Below are 25,992 nucleotides of genomic sequence, written 5' to 3' on the forward strand. Positions count from 1 at the left end.
TCTTAGTGATTTATCCCATTTAACACCAAAAAAATTTGTTCCAATTTAAAAATATGAGTTAACTACATCTCAATAAAAATGAACTGATTGATGAATACATTTCTAAATAACAGCACATTTGGAAAATAAATATAGAAATATTTATTATACCTTTATTTATGAACAAAATGTTAGAAAATCTGTTCCCTTTAAAAAAATGTTACAGAAGTGATGGTATCATTTTCTTTTAAAGATATGTTAGTCATTGATTCTGAATTACATTGATAGATAATACCAGCAGATTTCAGCACAGCAGATAAAATACACCAAATTCTAACCAGCACAAGTTTTAGTGACAAGCAAACCCATTCCATGGACATAAATAACTTCATTAGATAATTACATTTTTGTTTTCCTACATTTTTACATATTTTTTTTAACTGTGACACTTTCAGATCAGAGACCTAAAGTCTCCTAAGTGGTATAAGGTGCTCCCCAGGAGTTATTGCATGGCACCTCCATGGCATGGAATAGTATTTAGTGTAGAAGATGACTGGTTAGCTGCAGCAGAATGAACATTTTCTCTAAGAACAATAGTAAAGAACAGTCCAGTGGTTAAGACTCTGCCTTTCAGTACAAGGGGTGAGAGTTCCATCCCTGGTTGGGGAACTAAGATCTCACAAGCCATGAGATGCGACCAAAACTTTTCAAAAAAAAGTCCAAGCCTGGGGACACTCTCTGTGACAATATGTATTGTAGTGTGTGTGCTCCTCCTCTCCAGGCCCTCCTCTAACTCCCATTCATAGTTAGTGATCACAGTTTGTCTCATCAAAGTAGCCTATGAGGTAGAAGAATCATAATACATATAGTTAGTTGGATCTCAATTTTCTTTATTGAGAATAGTTATTATTATTAAATAGATCTTAAGTATGAAATGGGCTTCCCTGGTGGCTCAGGTGGTAAAGAATCTCCCTGCAATGTGGGAGACCTGGGTTGGGAAGATCCCCTGGAGAAGGGAACGGGTACCCACTCAAGTATTCTGGCCTGGAGAATTCCATGGACTGTATAGTCCATGTGGTCACAAAGAGTCAGACAGAACTGAGCAACTTTCACTTCACTAAGTATGAAATATCAGTTACAATCATATCCAGTTATCATTTCTAACTGGTTTAGTAATATAGTAACTTGTTTTGTGGACTGAGGCAAGTTCTATACACCCAAAGTAAAAGAAGGGTATCATAATTAGAAGTGATGCTACTTAAGCCAAAATTTAAAAAACAAAATTCTATGTGGAAATATTAAAAGATATACCCAAAACATATCATTAAGTGAAAAAAAGATGTACAGAAGATTATGTAAAGTATGCTACCATTTGCGTGAGAAAAAAATAATGTATAAATTCACATTTAAAAAATGCTTGAGATATGTCTTAAAAGATACTCAAAACGTTGATGACAATGGAGGCCTGAATAGCTAGGAAACTGAGAAGTGTGCTTACTTTTCACTGTATATCTCTTTTTGAATTTTATACCATGTGTATCTGATATCTGTTCAAAAACTAAAGTTAAAGAATAAGCGATTGGGACTTTGTTGGTGGTCCAGTGGCTAATACTCCATGCTCCCAATGCAGAAGACCCAAGTTCGATCCCAGGTCAGGGAACTAGATGCCACATGCTGCAACTAAAGATCTCGAGTGCCACAACTAAGACCTGGCACAGCCAAATTAATTAATTAATTTAAAAAAATAAGCAATTACATAAGAGTTTTTAAAGCACACACACACACACAAAATTTACAAATGAGATTAAAAAAATGCTATTATAAAAATGTCTCACTGTACCCTCCTGTATACAGGGGGAAATCTAGTGTCCTTCCCCATAACTGCAAGAATTCTTGGAAGAAAGCAGGGGTTAACGTCTCTCATGGTCACTTCCTATTCTGGAAACTTGATTTCGCTGGCTTCTTGGGCTAATTTCTGACTCCTGCCTTCTATACATGCTGCACATCACTGTTAACAGTAGCAGCAGTCACTGGCTCTAATACAGCCTGTTTTTTTGTTTTTCCTTTAAAGTTCCCTGTCCTGGTCTCAGAGCTCTCTGCAAAACTCTTTAGTCGTAAGACAAATGCAGAGGTCTTTTCTACTTCCCGCTAGTGCACAATCACAAATTGTGGTGTATGAATCACAGCGGCCTCTCTCCCGGTGGTACCAGCAGTCACAGCCACCAACTCATCCAAAGCTCCAAAAGGACATGTGGCCTCAACCAGCATCCTGTCCTTGTCCTTCACTACCCTTTCCCAGAGACCTGCCACCCTGAGCTTCTCTGAGAAGTAGCCAAGTCACAAATCAAAGTCCTTAACTCTTGTCCTGATCCAATATCCCCAGTTTCTGGCAGCATTTGGCCTCTACTGCTTGTCTGGCTGCCTGCCCTACAGAATAGGCCCAGCCTGTAAGAGATCCTCTCCCAGCAAAGGCAACAGGATAAGAACATTGAATCAGGGACTTCGCTGGTGGGCCAATGACTAAGACTCCGTGCTCCCAATGCAGGGAGCCCAGGTTCCCACCCAGGTCAGGGAACTAGATCCTACATGCTGCAACTAAGATCCAGCACTGCCAAATAAATAAATTTATTTTTAAAAAAAGAAGAAGAAGAAGAACATTGGATCAATCAAAGCATACCTGCTAAGGATCTTTCCCCTTTCAGGAAGTTTGTGGCTATAGATCTACACTCTATTCTAAGATCCTCTCTCAGTAGCTATTTCTGGAATTTCTTAGTCTTGATCCCTCTAGGAAACGCATGCACTCCTGCATATACAATATTCTCTTCCCCCTAAATCTTCCCTTTGTGAACTACCATCTCAAGTAGTTTCAGTAAGTTTTTTGACTCTGAAGTCTTGTCAAGAATCAAAATGTCCTGTGTAGGTTAATATATCACCAGCAATTAGGTGTGGTAGTCCTAGTAAAGATGTACTCCCAGCTTAGCTCTAGAGCCTGAACCTGGTACTGCTCTAGACAAGACCCCAAAATGTAACCAAGAAGGCAGTCCCCTAGGTGTCTCCCAGTCCTCTAGCCTTCAGGGTTTACTCCAGACCAAAATATTTAAATTCAAATGACTCAAATACAATCCTATATATGGTCGGACATCTAGGATCATGCCTCCAATGTCTCTGGAGATTCTTGAGAGAAACGTATTTTTTCTCCTCTCTTGTTTCAGTGTCATACTTCTGCTGATTCTCACATGTTATCCTGTGTAACATTTTCCACAAAATCATATTTTCAAAGCATCCTACCCTTTGACCTCTCCTTCTTATTCTTATCCTTCACACTTACTAACTCTCAATCCCCTGCTCTAGCTATTTTTCAAAACTTTTTGTTTTATATTAGAGTACAGCTGATTAACAATGTTGTGATAGTTTCAGGTGTTCAGTAAAGTGATTCAGTTATACATATGTATTTATCTATTCTTTTTCACATTCTTTTCCCCTTTAGCTTGTTACATGATATCAAGCAGAGTTCCATGTTCTATGCGGTAGGTCCTTGCTGGTTATCCATTTTAAATACAGCAGTGTGTACACATCCTCTCCAAACTGCCTATCTCTTTACCCCACCCTTCCCCTCTGGTAACCATAAATTCATTCTCTAAGTCTGTGAATCTGTTTCTGTAAGTCTTATTTTTGTAAATAAGTTCATTTGTATCATTTCTTTTTAGATTCCGCATATTGCTGTAGTTATTTTTGACCTCATGAGAATCTTTAATCCATTGGCCTGTTTTTTCACTTCCATCACTGACCTCATGTTCTCACTTCCCTCTTTATTTATCTTAGATTCCATGATCCAGCACTACTCCCCTGAAATATACCCTAAATATACCCTCAATATACACTACTCCCCTGAAAATACCCTTAATCCCCTTGCCCCTCTCTTCTTTATAATTGCCTGGAAAGGCCCAACTCTAGCTAGACTCCTACACATATATCCCATGACTGCATGTAAGCAACTTGTGTGTTTGCAGGAAGTCACACAACTGTTCAGATTGTTGCCACATTAAATTTATGGCCACAAATCCCAGGTACATAATTAACACTGCCAGACAATCCTACTATACCGCCTAGCAAATTCCCTTACCTGTTCTTGAAAAGGGCTACTTGATGGAATTCCCTTGGGTTCATTCACTGAACCACAGGTAATTAGGACTTGGTGATTTAACTGTTGAGGACCAGGGTTCAGTTGCTGTTTGGAGAAATAAGATCCCACGAGCTGTGAGGTGCGCCCCCCCCACCCCCAGAAAAAAGGACAACTTTGGACTTTCTCCTTTGTAGTCACATCTCCAACACATTTTCTTCTCTAACACAGAATTATAGGTCAACTATGTGAAAGTCGCTCAGTCATGTCCCGCTTTTTGCAACCCCATGGACTGTAGCTTCCCAGGCTCCTCGGTGCATGGAATTCTCCAGGCCAGAATACTGGAGTGGGTAGTCGTTCCCTTCTCCAGGATAGGTCAACTATACTTCAATTTAAGAAAAAAAGGATGAGAAGGAGAGGGATAAATTAAGAGTTTCAGATTAACCGTATATATATGTATATATATATATAAAACATATATAAACATATAGAACGTATAACTACTATATATAAAATAATCAACGAGGATCTACTGTATATAGCACAAGGAACTCTACTCAATATTTGTACATATACATATATCTATTCTTCAGATTCTTTTTAGGTAATTATCTAAATGGGAAAAGAATCTGAAAAAGAATAGGTATATGTATAGGTATAACTGAATATCTTTGCTGTACACCTGAAACTAACACAACATTGTAAATCAACTATACTCCAATATAAAAATATTTTATGTATAAATAAAAATGAAGGCCAAAAAAGCAAAGACTATTCTTAAACTATTTCAGGTACCTTATAAGATCAAGAAAATAAATAGTTATATTACTGTTATTTGGTACCAAGATTTTCAGCATGAGAGAAAAAAGATAGGAGCATTAAAAAAAAAAGAAAGAAATATCCTGAACTTATATTTGAAATGCTAACATGAACTTGATTTTTAAATCTATCTGTTGAAGAGTAGCAGAATATGCCACCCCCAAATATGCCTCTTTAACATGAGCACTATTTTGAGCTGAAAGCAACTGAGATGAAACAGATACAAGAAAAGCTCCTTACCCTCCCTGTAAGACAGGACACAGATTTGCAAAAGGGACCCTTTTCTCTATCAAGGACAGACGTTGATCCTGTAGACTTTAGACCCTTATCAGTGAAGAAGGCATCTACGTAAAGCTTCGTAACAAACTGTGCTCTTGTTTACCGTGCTTTCCCTCATAGCCACATCATGACTCGTCTTCCCCATACCTTTATTTCTTTTATGTTCAGCTGAAGATGGTGTTTAAGCTGGAGTTCTAGGCTACTTCTGAGAGTTACTCATTTTTCCCTGGGTATTTCCCGTGTATAATACTAAAGTATATGTATTAACAAATACATATTACATATTTCTCTTTTTAATCTGTCTTTTATTACAGGAGTCTCAGCCAAGACACAGAGAGTAGCAGGAAAAATTATTTTTCCTCCCCTACACTATCTCTCTTTCTGTTAGTTCTAACCACTCAAATGACTTAGATGCAATCTTTATTTTTTTAAATATGTATGGCTCAGACAGTAAAGAATTTACCTGCAGTGCAGGAGACCCAGGTTCAATCCGGGGTTGGGAAGATCCCCTAGAGAAGGGAATGGCTACCTACTCCAGTATTCTTGTCTGAAGAATCCCATAGACAGAGGAGCCTGCCAGGCTACAGTCCATGGGGTCACAAAGAGTTGAACACAGCTGAGCAACTAGCACTTTCACTTTATTTATTTATTTGTCTGTCAGGTCTTAGTTGCAGCATTCGGGCACAGTTGCTCCATAGCATGTGGGATCTTAGTTCCCTGACTAGGGACCAAATCTGAGTCCCTTGCATTGCAAGGTGGACTCTTAACCAGTGGACTACCAGAGAAGTCCCTAGATGCAGTCTTAATCCAGCAGCAACCAGCATGTCTGGTACCCAGATTTTGCATTCTAAATACCATCCCTAACTAAATGGGAACAAGTCTCCGTGGAGAAGTAGCTAGCTCCAAGTCTGAGGCAGGGAATACATGGAAAGCTGGAATAAGTGTACCATATGCTGTATGCCTGATAAAGTAGAACTCAAGGCTTTTCCTGGGTAAAGAAGCCAACAGCATATGTGCAGTTTATTGTATGTCAATTATACCTCAATGAATTTTTTTTGATTAGAAGAAAGGAACAGGAAAAGAACTCAATAGTTCTTAAATCTGAGAATCTTAGGGGGACCCCACAGTCCTCTCAGGGGATCTGCAAGGTCAAAACTGTTTTTATAATATTACCAAAATGTCAGTTGCCTTTTTTCCACTGCTTATATTTACACTGATGGTACAAAAGCAAAGAAGTGAGTAAAATACTGGCCACTTAGCACCAGCCTGTACTGGTGTGTTCTTTTTTTTTTTTTGGCTTTGCCTCATGGCTTGCAGGATCTTAGTTCCCAGACCAAGGAGTGAACCCAGGTCCACAGCAGTGAAAACGCCAAGTCCTAACCACTGGACCACCAGGGAATTCCCTGTTTTCTTTATTATTATGCATTCACAGGAAAAAAATAAAAAAGACAAAGGGTAAAAATAAAGCTGCTTTTAGTTGGCATCATTTAATTATATCAAATATCAATCCTATTTATACATCTTTTTAATATTCTATGTGATGAAATGAAACTAAAACACTTCTGCCTCATACCCAAGTAGGACGGATACCCCAAGAGAAAGCACTTCCAAGATTGTATGAGGTCTGGGTTGAACTAACATTTTTTTCATGGAAGATTATTTTTACTTGAAAGAACTGACAGACTCACTACGATTATTTTGACTTGAGTATTTGGCACATTTTCTCAAACATAAATGAAGTGAGCCTGTCATTTCAAGGAAAACAACTGACAGTATTGGTTGCCAGTGATAAAATTTGAGCTTTTAAGTGAAAATTAGAATTTTGGAAAACTTCTAGCAGTTACTCTGAGCTTAACAGTTTCCCAAAACTTAAGGGGTTTCTGTTGAAACCAATGGTGACAGTAACAGTACAGTTCTTTTAATATTGTTTAAGGAGGTGTGTCAGCATTTGGAAGATCTGCACAATTGGGTAGATCAATATTTTTCCACGTGACCAGTGCACAATGTGACAAAATTATGTGTAGGTAAAAGATCCGTTCAAAGTGGAAAGTAGCTCAATGGGTTTGATATGATTTCAGATTCTATCCTGCAACTAAATTTTAAGAAACTACCACTCATCAATTTTTGGTGTGATATAAAGAATAATGTTATGATTATCTAAAAAGGCTAGTAAAATACTCATCCATATTCCAAGTACTTCAACCAAAACGATATATTGCAACAGATTGAATTCCCAAGCAAATATGAGAATCTAGTCCCCTCTATTACACTGAATAGTAAAGAGAGTTACAAAAATGTAAAACAACATGACTGTTCTCACTAAATGCTTTTTATTTGGGGAAATAAAGCTATTTTCATAAAATATACTTTATTTACATTAACATGTTTAGGGTTTATTACTGTTATTTTTGATGAATTAATGAATATATATTTTTTAAATTTCTCTATTTTATTTTCTTTCTAAGATAGTAAATGTAGATAGACAGAACTCCAAAATGAAATTTTAATAATTTTTAAGAGTGAGACTTCCCTGGTGGTCCAGTGGCTAAGAACCCACCTTCCAATGCAGGGCACGTGGGTTCAGTCCCTGGTCAGGGAAGCTTTCCCAACTAGAGAAAGCCTACACATCACAAAGATAAGCCAAAGCGGCCTAAATAAAAAAATAATGTTTTTTAATAATTATAATTTTTAAGAGTAAAAAGTGTTCTGGAGATGGAAAAGTTTGAGAATTGCTGGTTTAATTGAACAAAGAAAATCACTTTACAATGTACCTGCTTTTTGCTCAGGAAAAATCCCTTAGTGGCCTTTATTAGGTATATAAATATACAAAGAACAAAATATACAAAAAGCAGGCACCTGATGCTCTGGGGGAAAAGGTAAAAGGACCTTTTCTGGCCTGAAAAAGCTTGGTATACAGAGGTGATCACTGTGTGCAGATTTGGATGGGGACCAAGATGCATCCTGGAAGGAAAGTGATCCAGCCCTGACCCCTTCCCTGTGAGTTGGTGTCCTTGCAACCAACTACTCTGAAGGTATGAGAACTGGTGGGACTGAAGACCAGTCAACAGCTTCGGAAGGGAGCTCATCGTGATGGAGAATTCTGCACAGGTGACCCTGGTCCCATAGTAGCACCTAGAAGGCCACAAGGAGGAAGAGTTCCCACTGAATGTGAACCTGAGTGTGGACCCACATACTTTGTACCTCTCTAGATCCAGCTGCCTTGTCCCCATTGTTTGGCCTTGGGAATAATGACTGGCGTGAATATGAACCAGAAGAACTGTTCCCTGAGAGCCCACAGGTGGCCCTCCACAGAGATCTGGACTAGTAGGGGCATTCTTCCAGCCATGGGGCCTAGATCTGGGCTAAACCATTCTTGTGCAGTGAGGTCACAAACCCGTGATTAAAGGAGCAGCAGCCTTAAGCAAGAGCCTACTGATGAATTGATTCAATTGTCTAGCTCTTTCTCTGCCTGACATTTGAAAACAGAATTCACTGGGACTTTCCTGTTAGTCCAGTGGTTAAGAATCTGCCTTCAGTGCAGAAGATGTGGGTTCGATCCCGGGTCAGGGAACTAGATCCCACATGCCTCGGGGCAGCTGAACCTACACTGCAACCAAAAGGTCCTGCATGCCACGATGAAGATCTCATGTGGTGCAACTAAGACCTAGTAAATAAATAAATATTTTTAAAAAAGAAAACAGAACTTATCCCTTTGGACTGAATAAGCCCCTCCTAGCCATGGATGATTGGCAGGGGGAGGACATCTTCAAAGTAGAGATTCTGGACATCATTAAAATGCAGGGCTTCAATAGATTAATAGAAAGGATGAAATAAGGTGTCTGTATTAACGTTGCATGCTGGCAAGCCAGTTACAGTTGTGCCAGATGCTGGGTAGCCATGAGCAAGATACAGTCCCTGGCCTCAAAGAGCTTAAGCTGCAGAAAGAAATGAGAAAATGGGTATTTGTGTTACATAAAGAGAAGTTCTATATTCGGATTAAGTACAGAGTGCTATGAGGACAGATAGAGGAGTACTCAATCAAGCCTCAAAGGGGATATAGGAATAAATTCCCAAACTGCATTAATTAGGATGTTTATTACCAGCTGGTATGACAAACAGCCTCTAAATATCAGTGTTTAAACACAGTCAGTATTTCTGTTTTGTTCAGCTCAGACAGACTTCCCAATGTTCTTCTCCAAAGGTGTCCCAAGGACAGCTTCCACATTGTGCCCACACCATTCAAGTCCACTCCAGCATCACGCAGCTGGCATATAGGGCACAGGTGGTGGGGGGGCTGGTGGTATGTAAGGGAAAGGCACATCAGATTCTCGACACTGTGAGCCAGCAAGTAACATACATAACCTTCATTTACATTCCATTTGCCAGGACTCGGTGAAGACAATGGCAACCCACTCCAGTACTCTTGCCTGGAAAATCTCATGGACGGAAGAGCCTGGTAGGCTGCAGTCCATGGGGTCGCGAAGAGTCAGACACTACTGAGTGACTTCACTTTCACTTTTCACTTTCATGCATTGGAGAATGAAATGGCAACCCACTCCAGTGTTCTTGCCTGGAGAATCCCAGGGACGGCAGAGCCTGGTGGGCTGCCATCTTTGGGGTCGCACAGAGTCGGACACAACTGAAGTGAGTTAGCAGCAGCAGCAGCAGCCAGGACTGGCCACATGGCCCCACCTAGCAAAAGAAATAGGTCACATGGGTTTCCTAAGCTCCAGAAAGAAAATGAATTGACTTGGTGGCCACATAGCATTGTCTCTACTACACAGCAGAAGTGGTTTCTAAGTAAAGGATGAGGGAGGTGGAGGACTTCCCTGGTGGTCCCGTGGTTAAGAATCTGAGCTCCCCATGCAGGGGGCCCAGGGTTCAATTCCTGGTCAGGGAACTAAATCCCTGACCTCAGTTGCAGGCTGCAACTGAGGCTTCATGCCTTTATTCCTAAGAAAGCTATGACAAACCTAGACAGTATATTAAAAAGCAAAGACACCAAAGGTCTGTATAGCCAAAGCTATGGTTTTTCCAGTAGTCATGTACCATGTGAGAGCTGGACCATAATAAAGAAGGCTGAGCACCAAAAAATTGATGCTTTCAAAATGTGGTGCTGGAGAAGATTCTTGAGAGTTCCTTGCACAGCAAGAAGATCAAGCCAGTCAACCTTAAAGGAAATCAACCCTGAATATTCATTGGAAGGACTGATGCTGAAGCTCTAATACTTTGGCCATGTGATGCAAAAGGTTGACTCATTAGAAAAGACCCTGATGCTGGGAAAGATTGAAGGCAGGAAGAGAAGGGGATGACAGAGGATGAGATGGTTGGCTGGCATCACCAACTCGATGGACATGAGTTTGAGCAAGCTCCAGGAGTTGTTGAAGCACAGGGAAGCCTGGTGTGCTGCAGTTCATGGGGTTACAAAGAGTGGGACACAACTTAACAACTGACCAACAACATTTTGTTCTGTTTGATGCTATTTTATTTATTTTTAAATTAATTTTTATTGGAGTATAGTTGATTTACAATGTTGTGTTAGTTTCTGCTGTACAGCAAAGTGAATCAGTAATACAAAGACACATATCCCACTCTTTTTTAGATTCTTTTTGTTTGGTGCTATTTTAAATGGACTCATTTTTTAAAATTTCCTTTCTGATTGTTCATTGTAAATGTATAGAAATAAGGCTAATTTTTGCATGTTAAAAAATATGGGTTGTTTTCAAATATCTTTTGATATTGATTTCTAACATCATTCCACAATGATAAGAGAACAGACTGTATGATTTCAGTACCTTTAGACTGTGAAATTTTTGCACCTTGTTTTATGTCCCTGGACATGTTTAGTATCTCCTAATTTATAGTATATAGAGACTTGAATAGAATTTGTATCCTACTGTTGTATGAAAACTGTGTAAATCTTAATTATGTTGAATTGGCTCATATTGCTTTTCAGGTCTGCTGTAGCCTTCTATTTTTCTGTATACTTATTGTATTTTTTTGAGAATTTGATATTGAAACTCCAACTAAAAATCTTAATTTATCTACTTAAAAATAATTGTAATATATAGTGAAATCTTAAGGACATAGTCCCAAAGAAGCCTAACTAAATAGGCTAGGCTATTAAAATAGCTATGAAGAAGTCTAAAGGGTGGGCCTGTCTCAGAACTGTAGCTATGATTTTATCTAATGTAGTAGACTATAAATCTGATGCATAGAAAGCCCATAAAGTGTTTTAAGAGACTTGTATCAACTCAAACCAAAAAAAGACTGAGATCATCCAAGTAGACCTTTTGTCTCCCAAGTCTATGGCCCAGAAGCAGGATGAGACAACTGTTCAGAGGCCAATTTTTATGGAAAATAAGATATCTCAGAAAATAAAGTCAAGATTTCCAAGGGTAGAACTAACAGCCTCAAAAAAGTTGTAGAGAAAGAAGCCACTCCACAGAGCAGAACCAGGTGCTGATGAAGGAACATTGCCTGTCCCCAAAGCAAGTGGATTTGGCTACCTGTGCCCAGATGGATTTCCAAATTGCTATGAACCAGTGATTGCTATGTCCACAGTTGAATAAACAAAATGTGATCTATACATACAAAGGAGTATTATTCGGCCTTCAAAAGGAAGAAAATTCTGATACATGCTTCATCATGGATGAACCTTGTAGGCAGTATGCTAAATAAAAATAAGCTAGGACAAATAATGTATGAGTCCACACATATGAGGTACTTATAGTAGTCAAATACATAGAGACAGAAGGTAGAATGATGATTGTCAGGGGCTTGGGGAGGGGAGGAATAGGGAGCTGTTTAATATGTGCAGAGTCTGGGACTTCCCTGGTAGTCCACTGATTAAGACTCCAAGATTCCAATGCAGGAGGTGGATCCCTGGTTGGTCCCAGATGCCTCAAAGCATGACCAAAATTTTTTTGTTTAAGTTTTAAAAATATATACAGAGTTTTAGTTGGCAAGATGAGAAAGGGTCTGGAGATGGAGGGTAGTGGCAGTTGTACAACAATGTGAGTGTACTTAATACAGTGAACTATACACTTAAAAATGGTTAAATGGGAGACTTCCTTGGTGATCCAGTAACTAAGACTTGGTGTTTCCAAGGCAGGGAACACCGTTGATTCCTGGTCAAGGAACTCGACCCCACATGCTGCAAATAAAGATTCTCAGTGCTCAAATAAAAGATCCACAGTGTCACAACTAAGACAAATGGCGGCCAAATAAATAAATAATTTTTAATGGTTAAATGGTACTAGTGGGGAAATGGAATGGGGAGGGGCAATATACGGATGAGGGTTAAGAGGTCCAAACTACTATGTATAAAATAAGTAAGATACAAGGATGTATTGTACAGCACAAGGAATATAGCCGATATTTTATAATAACTATAAATGGAGTATAACCTTTAAAAAATATGAAATACTATGTGAAACCTGAAACTTATATAATGCTGTAAATCAACTATACCTCAGTTTAAAAAATGATTAAATGGTAAATTTTAAGTAATGTATATTTTATCACAATTTTTAAAAGAAAAAATAAAATCATACCCAAAGAGCCTTAGCCACATTGACATCTGAAGAAGATCAAAAGTTCACTGCTTCAAGTCTGACACAACAATTGGCATGAGAGTTTTGAGGGTCTTGGATTGTGTAAAAGTGTATTTCACAGGTGGGAGGAAATAAATAATTTGTAACCATGGCACGGACTTTAATAAACTGTTAAAAAAAAATGGCCACAGATTTTTCTCATTGTGTGTATATGTTTCTTTGTTAGGTGACTTTGTAGCTCCCTGCCCATCAAGAGTCGGAGTCCACTCTTTGAGTTTGACCATATGACTTACTTTGGCCAACAGGATATTAGCATAGGTAATGTAAGCAGAGACTTGAAAAATGTTTATATCTTGGGGACTTGCCTTCACTTGTTGCTGGGAACACTGCAAGAAGCCCAGGTTAGCCTCCTAGATGAGAGACCCCATGCAGAGAGACCCAGACATCCCAGGTCCAGATATGTGAGGAAAGCCATTCTAGACCATTCAACCGCAGTCAATTCAACTCAAAGTAGAAGTCCCACACCCCAACCCAGTGAAACCTGAGAAACAAATTTTTTGTGTGTTTTACGCCACTTAGTTTTATTTATTTTTATTTTTATTTTTTTGCCACTTAGTTGTAAATGATTTGTTAACTCAGCAAAACCTAACAGATACAGGGTGGTTTTAGACTGTCAAAATGACAAGGAAATTCTATTGGCATTTAGGTGGTATGAGTCAGGTCTGCACATGTGCAGTCCTGCACAATGAAGAATTATCCTATACAGTTGCAATAGAGTCCCCACTGAAGAACACCACAGCCATGTCTGAGCTTGCCACCCTGATTGGAAGAAAGAAGAGTTAAAGGAAGTTAGTATTCATTGAGTGACTTATCTGTACCAGACAATTTGCATGCATTACTTCATTGATACTACACAACAAATTTCTATGATTAGCCCCAACAGAAAAGAAAACTGGGGCTCAGAGAGGTCACTTGGTTGTCTGATGTCACATAGCTAATAAGGAGCAGCACCAGGACTTGAACCCATGGCAGTCAGCCGTCATCTCAAGAGAGGACTTTCCTGACCACCTAAGCCAAGGTGCCCTCCACACCCACTGCCATCACTCTTTATTAGGTTACTGGTTTACTTTTTTCAAAGCACTTATCTCTTTTTGAAATTGGTGGTTTTGTTTCCTTGTTGCCATAAGCCCTCTACCAGTAATTCCCAAGGAAGCAGAGATTTTGTGGGATTTATTCACCACTACATCTCCAATGCCTAGAGCAGTGCTAGGCATGTAAAAAACATTCAGCAAATTGTTGTTGAATGAATGAAGTAAATGATGGCTTTCCATCAAATCCTCACACAGGCTGGGGTCTCTCGGCTTCTATTCCTGACGGTCCCAAATTCCTTCTCTCCACTTGCCCTGATTAATGTGACCCAGTCGGAGACTTCTGTCTGACATGACTAAAGGAACTTCAGAAATCCTCTAATCCAATCCTTTCATTTTCCAACTTAGAAAAATGTGGTCATTGACATTTCCCCCGGGATATCCCTTCTCAAGCCACATGTTGATCTCAACATTTCTGTCACTTCTCTGAGCCTATTTATTCATCTTTAAAATGTAGATAATAACCATAACCACCCTACTTGCTTCACTGAGTTGCTGTGCAGAAGATACAATGTGACTCCCTTAAATAATGTGACTTCCTTAAATCTCCCCAACCTCAGGGATGAAAATTAATTATCATGATAACAATCACAGATAGTATCCTTGAGCTTGTGGTGGCTTCACATGTGCGAACTCGGGCTCTTAAAAATATGGAGAGCTCTTTAATTCAATCACAGTTTGGACACTTGCTATATCAACAAATTCCTTCTCAACTTTATATGATTGTAATAATTGCAGCTAACAAGACAAGTGTGGTTATTTATTGCCATGTAACCAACCACCCCAAAGCTTAGTGGCTTAAAACAAGAAGATTTATTGTTTTTCATGATCCTGTTGGCTATGTGTTTCCTCTACTAATTTTGCCTGGGTTCATTCACATAGTGCTGTTCAGCTGGTGGAGGTACTGGGAGCTGGGGTCAGTGGGAACAGCTGTTACAGCTGGGCCCCACTCTCTGTCACAGTCTTTCATCCCCACCTTCTTTATGGCACAGTGTTCCAAGAGGACAAAGATGGAAGGTGCAAAGTTTCTCCAGGCCTTCTTTTAATATTTATTTATTTGGTTGCCCTGGGTCTTAGTTGCAGTATGTGGGATCTAGTTCCCTGAATAGGGGTGGAACCCAGGACCCCTACACTGGGAGTGTGAAGTCTTAGCCACTGGACCACCAGGGAAGTCCCTAGGCCTCCTTTTTTAAAATTTATTGAAGTATAGTTGATTTACAATGTTATGTTAATTTCTTCTATGCAGCAAAGTGACTCAGCCACACATGTATACATATTCTTTTTCATATTCTTTTCCATATTCTTTTCCATTATGGTTTGTCATAGGATATTAAATATAGTTCCCTATGTTGTACAGTAGGACCTTGTTGTTTATCTATCCTATAAATCAATACAATGGTTTGCCTCTGCTAATCATGAAATCTCATTCCTTCCTTCCCTCACACCCCCTTCCCCTTGGCAACCATAAGTCTGTTCTGTACATCTGTGAATCTGTTTCTGCTTTGCTGGTATGTTTATTTGTGTTGTATTTCAGATTCCACATATAAGTGATATCATATAGAATTTGTCTTTCTCTTTCTGACTTACTTTGGTTAGTATGACAATTTCTGGGTCCATCCATGTTGCTGCAAATGGCATTATTTCATTCTTTTTGATGGCTGGGTAATATTCCATTATATGTGTAATAAACATATGTATAACATCTTCCTTATCTATTCATCTACTGATGGACACAGGTTGTTTCCATGTCTTGGCTATAGTAAATAGTGCTGCTATGAGCATAAAGGTGCATGTATTTTTTATCTTTGTCTGGGTACATGCCCAGGAATGGGATTGCTGGACCTCTTCAGGCCTTAATTCCAAAACTTGTGCAACATCACCTGCACCTTTTCCAATTAGTCAAAGTAAGTCACAAGGCCAACCCACATCCCAGGAGGTGAGGATAGATTCCACTTCTGGATGGGAGAAGCAAACTCACATTGAAAAGGGCTGTGCATTCTGGACAAACTTGCTACCTTTAAAACAGTTTTCATGATTCTGCGTTATTTTATTTTCATAGCTCAGACAAAGGCAAGTATTGTTAATGACGTGCTTCTGATTTCTAAAGCACAAATGAAAGCAATATTCAAGAAAGGTTATTATCAAACAACTCTGTTATAATACTTGTTTAATATTCACTTATTTACTTGGCTGTGCTGGGTCTTAGCTGTGGCATGTGGGATCTAGTTCCCTGCCCAGGCCTTGAACCCGGGCCCCCTGCGTTGGGAGCACAGAGTCTTAGCCACTGACCCACCGGGAAGTTCCTCTCATAATAATTTTAAATTAATTGTCAAATAACTTTTTAAGTAAGATTATTATAAAAATCAACAAATGCTTATCCTTTCCTGACAAATACACACACACACACACACACACACACACACACACACACACACACACACACACACACACACACACACACCCCAGGAATAGTTGTCCCTCACCACTAGCCATTCAATTCCTAGCTCTTTTTTAATGTAAAAACTTTCCTTTAGATTTCTAGTTAGCTAGGCAGAATTTTAATCAGTATTGTAGCTTGGCAGTTATCTAAGTTTCCTACTTATATTGGCCAGTTGCCACCTAGAATATTAAGTCCTCTGAGACAAGCTGTCAAAAGCAACACTCATGAAACTTTGTATCGCATTTTTTCCCCACACTTGGGAAGAGCAGGCCTCCCATAGGACAAAACAATCTCCTAGGAATCTAGAAGGGAAAAAAAAAACAAAATAGGAATAGTGAACTCTGACATTCAGCTTCTGGTTAAGTCTACAGAGCTACTTGTTAAAAGCTGGATGACCATTAACTGTCAATGGGGCCTTTTAAGTTGCTCAATGATTTTTGGAGCCAGAAGATATTTTGTGAGAACTAAAAATAATCTAAATTTACTCCCAGGAATATTCCTCATTTCCTTCCCTTAATTGGCAAAAGAAATGCAAACTACTCCCTTTTTCTACTTTCAACCATTTGTTTAAACACCTAGGCAGGTTCAGTTCAAGTTCCAAATTACAAAAATTGTTGAAGATAGCATCTGTTTTTAGCATGTCTTGAAAATTGGCCATTTTACACAAAAGAAGTTCAAATGAGTCCAGAATAGTAAAATAATTAAAGTAAGTAAGTTTTCTAAGTTATCCATAAATACTTCTAAATTTGAATTAATATTCACATCAAAACATGGCCTCTGAAATTTTATGATTATGTTATTTGGCACTAAAATTTAGCTAATAACGTTGGTTCACAAGTAAATAAAACAAAATACATAGCAGGAAAAATTGATGCCAAAATAATAAATTGGTAAATTTTCTGCTCAAAAGGAAAAATAACAGAAAACCGATTTCTATAATAAATTAGGACAGTTTAAATTCATTTTAATTTTTATATTGAGTCTAATATTCTATTTCTTATTAGTATTTTTTCTTTTTTTCTTATTAGTATTCTATTTCTTATTAGTATTTTTTAAATTTTTATAATGTACAATTCACTATTTAATGAAAGCTATCAAAGATTTTCATATAAGGAACACACCAGGGTTCCAATCAATTTTATTTAATTTAGGAATGATCATTATGTGTATATATATAAATCCACATGTGTATTATGAATTGAATTTAGTTGAAATTCTCCTATATTTAATGAATTATCAACTTTTGTATAACATGCATATTTGTCCCATCCCTCTTATCATATAAGGTATAATTGTTCACTTAAGGTACAGTTAATTTTCCTTTTAGTGGATGGTGTTGTTTAGATTTTTATTTATACAGTCAGACACTAACTTTCAAGCTTTGGATAGATCTAATATATCACTTCTTGCAAAGGTTTCCCCCAGAGCACTATAAATCTACAATGAGAGGGAAATATTGGTAAGTGAATAAGAAAAATGTCCAGGAATGAGTCCGTGCTAAAGATTGCACACAACTGAATATTTTGCATTTTAAGTTATTCTTATTATGTTATCTCCAAAGGGTCAGGCATTAAGTTTTCATTTGCCCTGATGACCTTAATCAGATTTGTTCCAGATTTATGAGAACTGTAAAATTAGGAAACTTTCATTAAAAAAAAATTAACCCCCCTGGATGGCTTCCCAAAGCACATCCAGCATCACTTAAGACTTTATTATTTCAGCTAGTTGGATACATCATATCCACAGCTCTAGCCAGGACTATAAGAGTGCTGTGACTGACGCCTAATGGAACCAATTTTCACTCTGGCAGAACAAATTCAAGTTCTAATACTAACTTGAATCCTAGTTTCCTTTGAATGCCAGGAACCAGATCCTTTAAGAAGAAAATGTATCAGAGCATATGCCTATCAAACAACATTCCATTTATTTCATCTAAATAGCTTATAAGAAAAACTGACTAAAATCAAATCTAAAACAGAAAACAAATAGCTTTTTAATTACTGAAATTTCCTTTTTTTACATTTTTATTTATTTATTTTTTTAGTCTTCTTTCCCTCTTGGCCTCAGTTTTCTACAAAATTCCCTTATTTCCACTGAGGACCACAGACCTTTTTAAAATAGGAACAAATGTTTTAGTGTACTCACTCACCTACACTAACAACCATGTTGCAGTCACAGTCCACAGACTGTCACCTGCCCATGTTTTTATTACCCTATATCTGATGAACATTGATGCATTTAGGTTTCTTCCTCTTCACTAGAAGGAAAAAACAATAATTTAGATAGAATTCTAAAAACTTAGTATGTTTTGTCAATAGCATCATTGTTCCTTGTGTCCATTCATCACGTCTTGCCTGCTATTGAAACATTTCCTTACTTTCCAACATTATTAAAGTCATTTCAAAAAAAAGATGGACACTTTTACAACTTCTAAGATAACTGTCAACTAAGAATCATATTTTCAACACTTCAAATTGTATTATATTTTCAAGCTTTGGAAACAAATATAATATTCCTATATATTTCCTAAGATGGTATTTCATACAGACAATAATGTGATAGGAAAGATAAGGCTTATGTAATGATTTTGGCATTGCCCCTAGATAACTGTGCTCCTCTGAGAAAAGCAGCAGGGTTTTCTTATTATCAGAACACATTAAAGAGCATGTTTTGGAGTCCTGTATGTCTTACATTTGAGAGAGAAAACTCACTGGGAAAACAACAATAGTTATATTTGTATTCATCTGGTTTCATTAAAATATACATTGGGCACTCTTTTTTTTTTTTTTTTTACAATAACCACATATTATTGTATAAGGCCCCTTAACGGATAATTGTATTTTAGTTTTATTTTTCACAAAAATCTGACTTAATTAGAGATTTATGAAAAGGACAAAAATTATTCCACAGTTTCTCATTTTCCAACCCCTCCTTCAAATGACTTAAGGAATGACAAGTAATTTGATCCAGATAGTTAAAGTTGTTAGAACTGAATCTCAGTAAATAAACCTCTCTAAACAGAATGCATATTTTAGTCATTTTCAATTAACATGAAGTAGTTTTGCCAAAATATGACTGTAAATGGGAAGCCATCATTCTGAACATTTGAAAACTATAGTTTTTATTATTATTTGTTGATATTTGATATAAAAATATAGTTTAAACCATTCATTAATGCTACTTTCCATTAATCACAAAGAAAGAAATTCAAAGCAAAGACAGTCATTTTATTGGTTTACTAAAGATCCCTGACAAAATGCACACACCACAAAGAACAAAAGTTAGGTCCTCAACATGTTCCAGATTTCAATGGAAACATGGGCATGGGCATTACAGGTTGATTAGGGAAAAATCTGTACATAATGTATATTCTGTGTGTGTGTGTTCATATGTGGGAAAGACAGTCAGAAAGAGAGAGGGAAAAGAGCCACAGTTGTACAATGAGTTCTCTCTTAGATTTATTAATGGGTAATGAAGAGAAAGATAATCCAGGACTCCTCTCTGATGACAATACAATACTAGGAAAAAATCAACTATCATATGTAATTTCCTATAGAATTACTTGTCTTAGAAATAGACTAAAGGGAATACAAATTCCGTTGCATGTGTATATATGTACAGATACATGCACACATTTTCTCTTCTGAAATTTTTATCTCAAATCTGCTTGAAGTTAAAGTGAGTTGAGCTCAAGCAGGGGGTGGGTGAGAAAGACCCTTCTAAAAATTTTGTTCAACCCAGCAAATTCTTTAAAAGTGAACTAATGAACAGTATCTCTCAGTTACCTAACCATGCTCCAAGAAGGATTGGCTCTCTATTTTTATTTAGAAAAAAAAGTGCTCGGGCTTTTAAAGAACAAAGAAGGAAAGCCTTCGCCATCCTTCCTTGCCTTCCTCCCTCTCCACCATCTGACCACTCCATTTCCCCAAGTTTTTTTTATAAGGTCTCTCTCCTTTCTTTTGCTTTCCTTCCCTCCTTATAACTCCACAACAAAGTTGACTGAAAGTGATTTTCCACGAAGGACCCTTCTTAACACATTAACGTGATAAGGCGACACTGGCTATTCTGAAACTCGGCCCACTTGACCCGAGTGGTCTCCTGCACCCCCACTCCTACTTCTCTAGGGCCTCCCCCCGGGGCGGGGCACCCCCGGCAGGGTTCTCGGCAAGTTGAGAACTTGCTCAAACGCGGCGCGGTGTGTCTACTGAAGTCTGCTTTCCCCCAGGGAAAGCTACGAGACTACAAGTGCTTCTTGTAGTCAGCTTGGGATCTCCGAGCCAGCGGACTGGAGGCCCAAACCCCTCTTCCTCCTGCGCCTGGCGACCGGGGAACCTGGGTCCGGGGATAATTCATTGCTTCGAGCCCCCAGTGCCCAAGCATCCCCATCTATCTGCCCTTCGCCCCCAGCAAGAAAGCGCCGGATGGAGCTTGCCCGGCGCGTTTGGCCCCAGGGTGACCCGTGGAGAGACTGGATTCGCGTGAGAACCACGAGGTGGGGGAAAAGAGTGGGGAGAGGCACCGGTCCCGGCCGCCCCTCGCACTGGGGGCGCCGCCAGTCTAGACCCCAAAGGGAGAAAACGTGGGCGCGGATCCGTTTCCCTCTTCACCAGAGAACGGACTCTTCATTGAGAAGGAAAAACACAGGGAAGGAAAGTCAGCTCGCGCGTTTGTTTTGGTTTTTCGTCTGTTTGCCTCCCAATTAAAAAGTGGCCGGCTAGGCGACAGCTTTGCGGTTTTCACAGTGTAAAACGGATTAGAGGCAAAGCTCCAACCCTTCTCGACTTTCGCTTGCGGTTTGCAACCCCCGGGGCAGGCGTGACCCTGCTGCACCTGCCGGGGCGAGCTCCTCCCCGGGGTCCAGACCAGCGGCCTCGGCTTCCCTGGGGCGGGGCCCCGGGGGGGCGGAGCCGAGGCTGGGGGATCGGGGGAGGTAGGTTCCCACCTTGCAGGTAGACTCCGAGCCCCCGCCCGCACCGCCTCCCCTCCCCCGCGCCCTCCCGGAGCCGGGACCTGAGCTTTCCTCTGAGACTACGGATCCTGGGTGTGCGGAAATCCTGGGACAACGCCTGGGGGACCCTTCTCCAAGACGCGGAGGAGCGAAGAGCAAAGGAGAGAAATTTACTGCAGATGGCACCGGAACCAGAGTTGGCTTGTTCGTGCCCTGCTCGGGGTTTTCCCGGGCTACGTGCCGGGCTCGTAGGCTTTCCCCAGTAATCTCGAGTTCGATGAGGTCACTTGTCCAATAATCGATGAATTCATACCCACACGCACATCTAGCTGAAACGAAAAGAAAGAAAAACTGCTCTTCCATCCTCTCCACATTCCTTGCTTTCACCAAATTAACTAGCTCTCCTGGCGAGAGTAAGCTGAAGCCGGGGGCGCCGGAGATGCAAAAGGAGGGGTTCCCTATGGGCCCACCGCTCCTCCCCGGCGTCTTGCACCTGTACCTGACCAAGAGTTTGCGGGGTGTGGGCGCTGAATGCGAGTCCCAGACCGCCCGGCTTATCCGGAACCCTTGCATCCGAAAGATCCAGGGACTGGCCAACAACCCTCGGCGACCCTTCCCTGCAGACCTTCTGCTTTGAATAAACGAAAATAAAAGTTTACTTTTAAGTTAAACGCCGTTTTGGTCTTTCAGCCCAGACGTGTGACTTACGCATCCTTTTACACCAGCAGGGAATTATCAATTGTGATTGTCGAAATCGATACCGGGGCACCCGCAGACGAGGATCTGCAGATAATGGGGTCAAGGGATCAAGGAAATAGCAGCAGAAACCATCAGACTCCGACCCTTCCGGACCGCCAGGCCCGCTTCTTGAGGGAGACGCCGCGGGTGGAAGCAAGATTGCGGAATAGCCGAAAGCGCGGGTGGGGAACGAGGCCCGTTCCACCTTAAGAGTCGGCGCTGCGCGGCGGCTGCGGAGGCGCTCAGCACCTGCAGGAGGCGCTGCTGCCCCGCGGTTCCGCCCGCGCCGCGGCGAGCCGCCAGCCTAGCAGCTCCCGGGCCGCGGTCCCTGGAGTGGGTGGGGACGCTGGGGGAGGAAGGGAGCGAGTGCAGCCGTTAGGTAAGGAACCCGAGCCCTCCCGGATTTGGAAGCGGCCTCAGAGAGGCGTTTGCTGGAGGGAGCTTTCCGTCATTCGGCCGCGAGAGGAAATGTGGCGAGGCGTCCTCCCCTGCCCCCACTGCCTGCCTTCCTGCCTCCCTCCACCTCCGCTCCCCGACCCCGACCGTGCTTCCCAGACCCTTTGTTCTCGAGGTTGGGAGCTGCTGGGTGGGGGTTCCCGGGGGAAGAAGTTCCCCCTGCGCTACTCGGAGAGGAAGGGACTTTCGCCTCGTCCCCCGCCCAGCCCTCCCAAGCCGAGTCCTCCTGGCCCCACGCCCCCTTTCCGCGTCCCAGTGCCTCCTGTCCCGCCTGGAGTCCCCCAGTTCCCGCTTCCAGGCCTTCGCCGTCTCTTTACCGGTCTCCCTTCCCACTTCGCCGCCGCTCCGAGATCTCCGAGAAGAGGATGGGAGAGGCAGAAGGGAGGGGGAGGAGAAACCACGTCGCCTCCGCTTCGCGGAGAATCCCCGGGGACCCTTTTAGCCCGCGTTCCCCCGGGACACGCCGCAGAGGCAGGGGTTTCCCGGCGCTGCCGCAGGGCGGAGGGCCGGAGGCCGCCCGGCCCGCACCCCCACCACGCGGCTGTGCACCCACGGGCGCGCAACCCAGCCTGCCCGTGCAGTCTGGAGAGGGCCCGCGTGGCGCGGCCTCACGGTCAGGACCCGAGTCCCCCAAGTGGAGAGACGGAGACACTGTAGTTCGCGCCCCGGGGAGGCGAACTGCAAACAAACGCCTCCTGCTTGCCCCCATCTACTCTCTGGGGCGCCACCCGCATCGCCTGTCCGCCGCGCGCGACCCCGAGGGCTCCTGCAATTGTCTCCTTCAGTACAGTTACAGCTGCACGCAGCTAATTTCTTACTCGGGCGAAGGCGTCGTGCAGTGGAGCGAGGGGACGGGGCTGCGGGGGGAGGGGAGAAGCCGGGGCGGGAAAGTGAGCGGAGAGGTGAGGGGACGTGGCCGGGCGACTGACCAGTGCAGGGCCTCTCGGAGTCCCCACTCTGAGGCGAAGAGGCAGGACTGCCAGTGAAGGCCCGCCTGCGCCCCGGCCCAGCGGCCGCAGCCCAGCGGCCGAGCCCTTCACGTCGTGGGCGCTGCAGATGCGCCTTCGCCAGGCAGGCGCCCCGCGCTCTTGCAACCGTAGAATGGGCTCTGCACAAGCCCGGGTGCCAAGTAGGTACCCCGCTCCCCTCTCCGCCCGGAGATTGGGAGGCCCGGGGCCATCGGCTGGAGGCTTCCCGGAGTCCTCTCCGGCGTCTCAGCGTGACCCTGGAACTTACTGGCTCCTCGAGAGCCGCGCCAGCAGTTCTCTCCGCAGCGGGTTCCCCGGGACACACCCCGTCCCCACCCCCGAGAGCTGGCGGCCAGCTCGGAATGCCAGGCGGCCAGGCGGGCGCCTTGCCAAATTCCGCGTTCCTCTCCAGGAGACGGAGAGTTACGTCCCAGGCTCGGGAAAGCCAGTTAGTTTGGGCTTGAGAGTCGCTTGCAAAGCCCCCCAAGGCGCCTGGGACGCCTCTGCAGGTTGAATTCCTGCTCCGTATCACTTCAATTTTAATTAATCTTTTAAAACACCGCTGTCACGTCGCTTGCAGAAAATTAATCAAACCTGAATCCTTGTTGCATAGCAAGAATTTCGATCCGAGTCTTTTAAAAAGGACTTGACTTTGCAAAGTCACGTCTTTTATGGTTCCCTCTTCCCCCCTTTAGCAAGGGAAATATTGCAAAAGTCAAGACATGTTTGGTTCTTTCTGTCTTCAAAATGAAACTTTGCTTATTTCTGATCTTTATTTTCTGTCTTTGAACAAAAAATAGGGAGATAAATTGCCTACCTCTGTTAATTCAAAATATAATTACTTTGAATGATCTTTGTTTAAGAGCCCAGGTAAACTAAGATAATCTTAATTTTAGTGTGACACGACCCCCATTTTTCCTTGTGAATAATGAGAATAAAGCAGTCATTAACTAATACCAAGATATCTCCATAGAAGATGGTATCTGTTCTTGCTGAGACTCTGAAACATCAGTTGTATTAGTAATTGATACTGTATAATTGAACATGAAGATAGTTGTCTATTTTTAACCTCAAAGCTCAGAGTTTATTTGGTGATTATTGAGCTCCTAATAATTAATTTTTGCTCCTTCTTGCTACATAAATAATTCTTATGATTCCCAGTTCCCATGCAACGGAGAGCCTTCCCATTAAAATCTACCCCTCAGTATATAAGATTGTGAACCTACATTGTGCAACAACCCTTTTTAGGCCATCATTTATAACATATTTGGTCTATCTTTATGTCTTCTTGTTACATTCCCCTACTACTTTGCTGTAGTTTATCTGCTAAAAATTGGGAGAATATAACTGTAATATCTTTAACCACAGCTTCATCTGTCTATGTTCATCAGTTCTGTTTGATGTATAATACTTAAAACTTCCAATCTTCCACGCTTTTGAGATTTAAGGATAAGTTCAATTGAAGAATCAACGTTTTTTGTAAAGTGAAGTTGCCTTAGACTATACTCTCACCTAACACAGAGCCCACACTCACACTTTTCTGTGGTTAAAAATAGACTTTGCTCAAACACATTCCGCTTTTCCAACTTGACGATCAGTTCAGCTCTCAACAATTTCCTGGGTTAAATTTACATTTAACACAACTTTTGACGTTAAAAACGTTCCCTTCCCAGGAAATAGAGAAGCCTTCCAAATAATAATGGAAATTTAGACTGCCTTTAGGGTATCTAATTATTTCTCAGCATCAATTTGCTCATGATCCTCACTTCTTATCCAATAGAGAAGAATTATATTTTTTTCTCTCACAGATGCATAAAAGCTCCCTATACATTTCTTCAGTATGTCTCCCCAAATAAATATAAAATATTTTATACCGCTTAAAATTCTTAGTACCTACCCTCCCAAACACACGTTGCTTAATTGTCAGTGCTGTTCCTAAAAGTGATGAAAAGAATATCGGTTTTCCACGTTTATTTCCCCCTTGGAGCAATTAAAACTTTAGGTCAATATATGATGGAGTAATTCTCACCTCTTGGATTTTATATTTTCCCACTATAATTTAGACTGAAATGGGATTAAAACAGGATCTAGAGTTCTAATCTTGGTTGATGTTTTGGTGTATTCACCGTAATGAGTCCTATTCCCTGGGGTCATGAAGCTCCCAAATGTCAATCAAGCAAACTGATTCAGAAATGCCATTGTTCGACTCCCACGTCACTCGCCTTCCTCTCATTTTATTTAACAATACCGAAGTTCTCTGATCAGTCATTCGGAATATGAGGCATTATCTGGGGAAAATTCACAAAGTGTCTTGATCTTTCCTTGGGAGATACTGTTAAGGGGTTTGCGCAAAGCAGAAAGTGCTTGTTTATATTTCTGTCTTTGGACTGCACTACAGATCGAAAGAACCAATGAATAGCGCTTGAAAGAAAATCATACCATAAATCCGTCAAAAATTAATTCGTCCAGTTGAATGTTACGTTTCTATTTTCGTGTTGGGAGCATCCTGGCTTGTCACCGGAAGAGAAGTATGACCGGGTC

At 41.3% G+C, this 25,992-nt stretch overlaps 1 protein-coding gene across 1 annotated transcript; it reads right to left on the minus strand.

Annotated features, from left to right (window-relative positions):
• Positions 1-19,551: 19,551 nt before the first annotated feature.
• Positions 19,552-25,720, minus strand: LOC145530955 (uncharacterized). The gene is made up of 3 exons (XM_081552286.1): positions 25,700-25,720; positions 23,413-24,013; positions 19,552-21,618 (listed from the first exon to the last, which is right to left on the minus strand). The coding sequence occupies exons 1-3, from the start codon at positions 25,718-25,720 to the stop codon at positions 21,095-21,097; spliced, it is 1,146 nt and encodes a 381-aa protein (XP_081408412.1). The 3' UTR covers positions 19,552-21,094.
• Positions 25,721-25,992: the final 272 nt, after the last annotated feature.

This window comes from Giraffa tippelskirchi, chromosome 13 (genome assembly GCF_054371585.1).
Source record: "Giraffa tippelskirchi isolate mGirTip1 chromosome 13, T2T-mGirTip1v1.2.pri, whole genome shotgun sequence".
Taxonomy (NCBI): domain Eukaryota; kingdom Metazoa; phylum Chordata; class Mammalia; order Artiodactyla; family Giraffidae; genus Giraffa; species Giraffa tippelskirchi.

What these genes read in the sequence shown, in the direction of transcription:
- LOC145530955 (XM_081552286.1), bottom strand. Translation starts at nt 25,720, where the DNA reads ATGACTGATCAGAGAACTTCG. An exon ending in TGACTGATCAGAGAACTTCG is followed by an intron (nt 24,014 to 25,699) that starts GTATTGTTAAAT and finishes GCGACGTGACAG; the next exon opens with CGGTGTTTTAAAAGATTAAT. An exon ending in CTCCGAGAGGCCCTGCACTG is followed by an intron (nt 21,619 to 23,412) that starts GTCAGTCGCCCG and finishes TTTTCGTTTCAG; the next exon opens with CTAGATGTGCGTGTGGGTAT.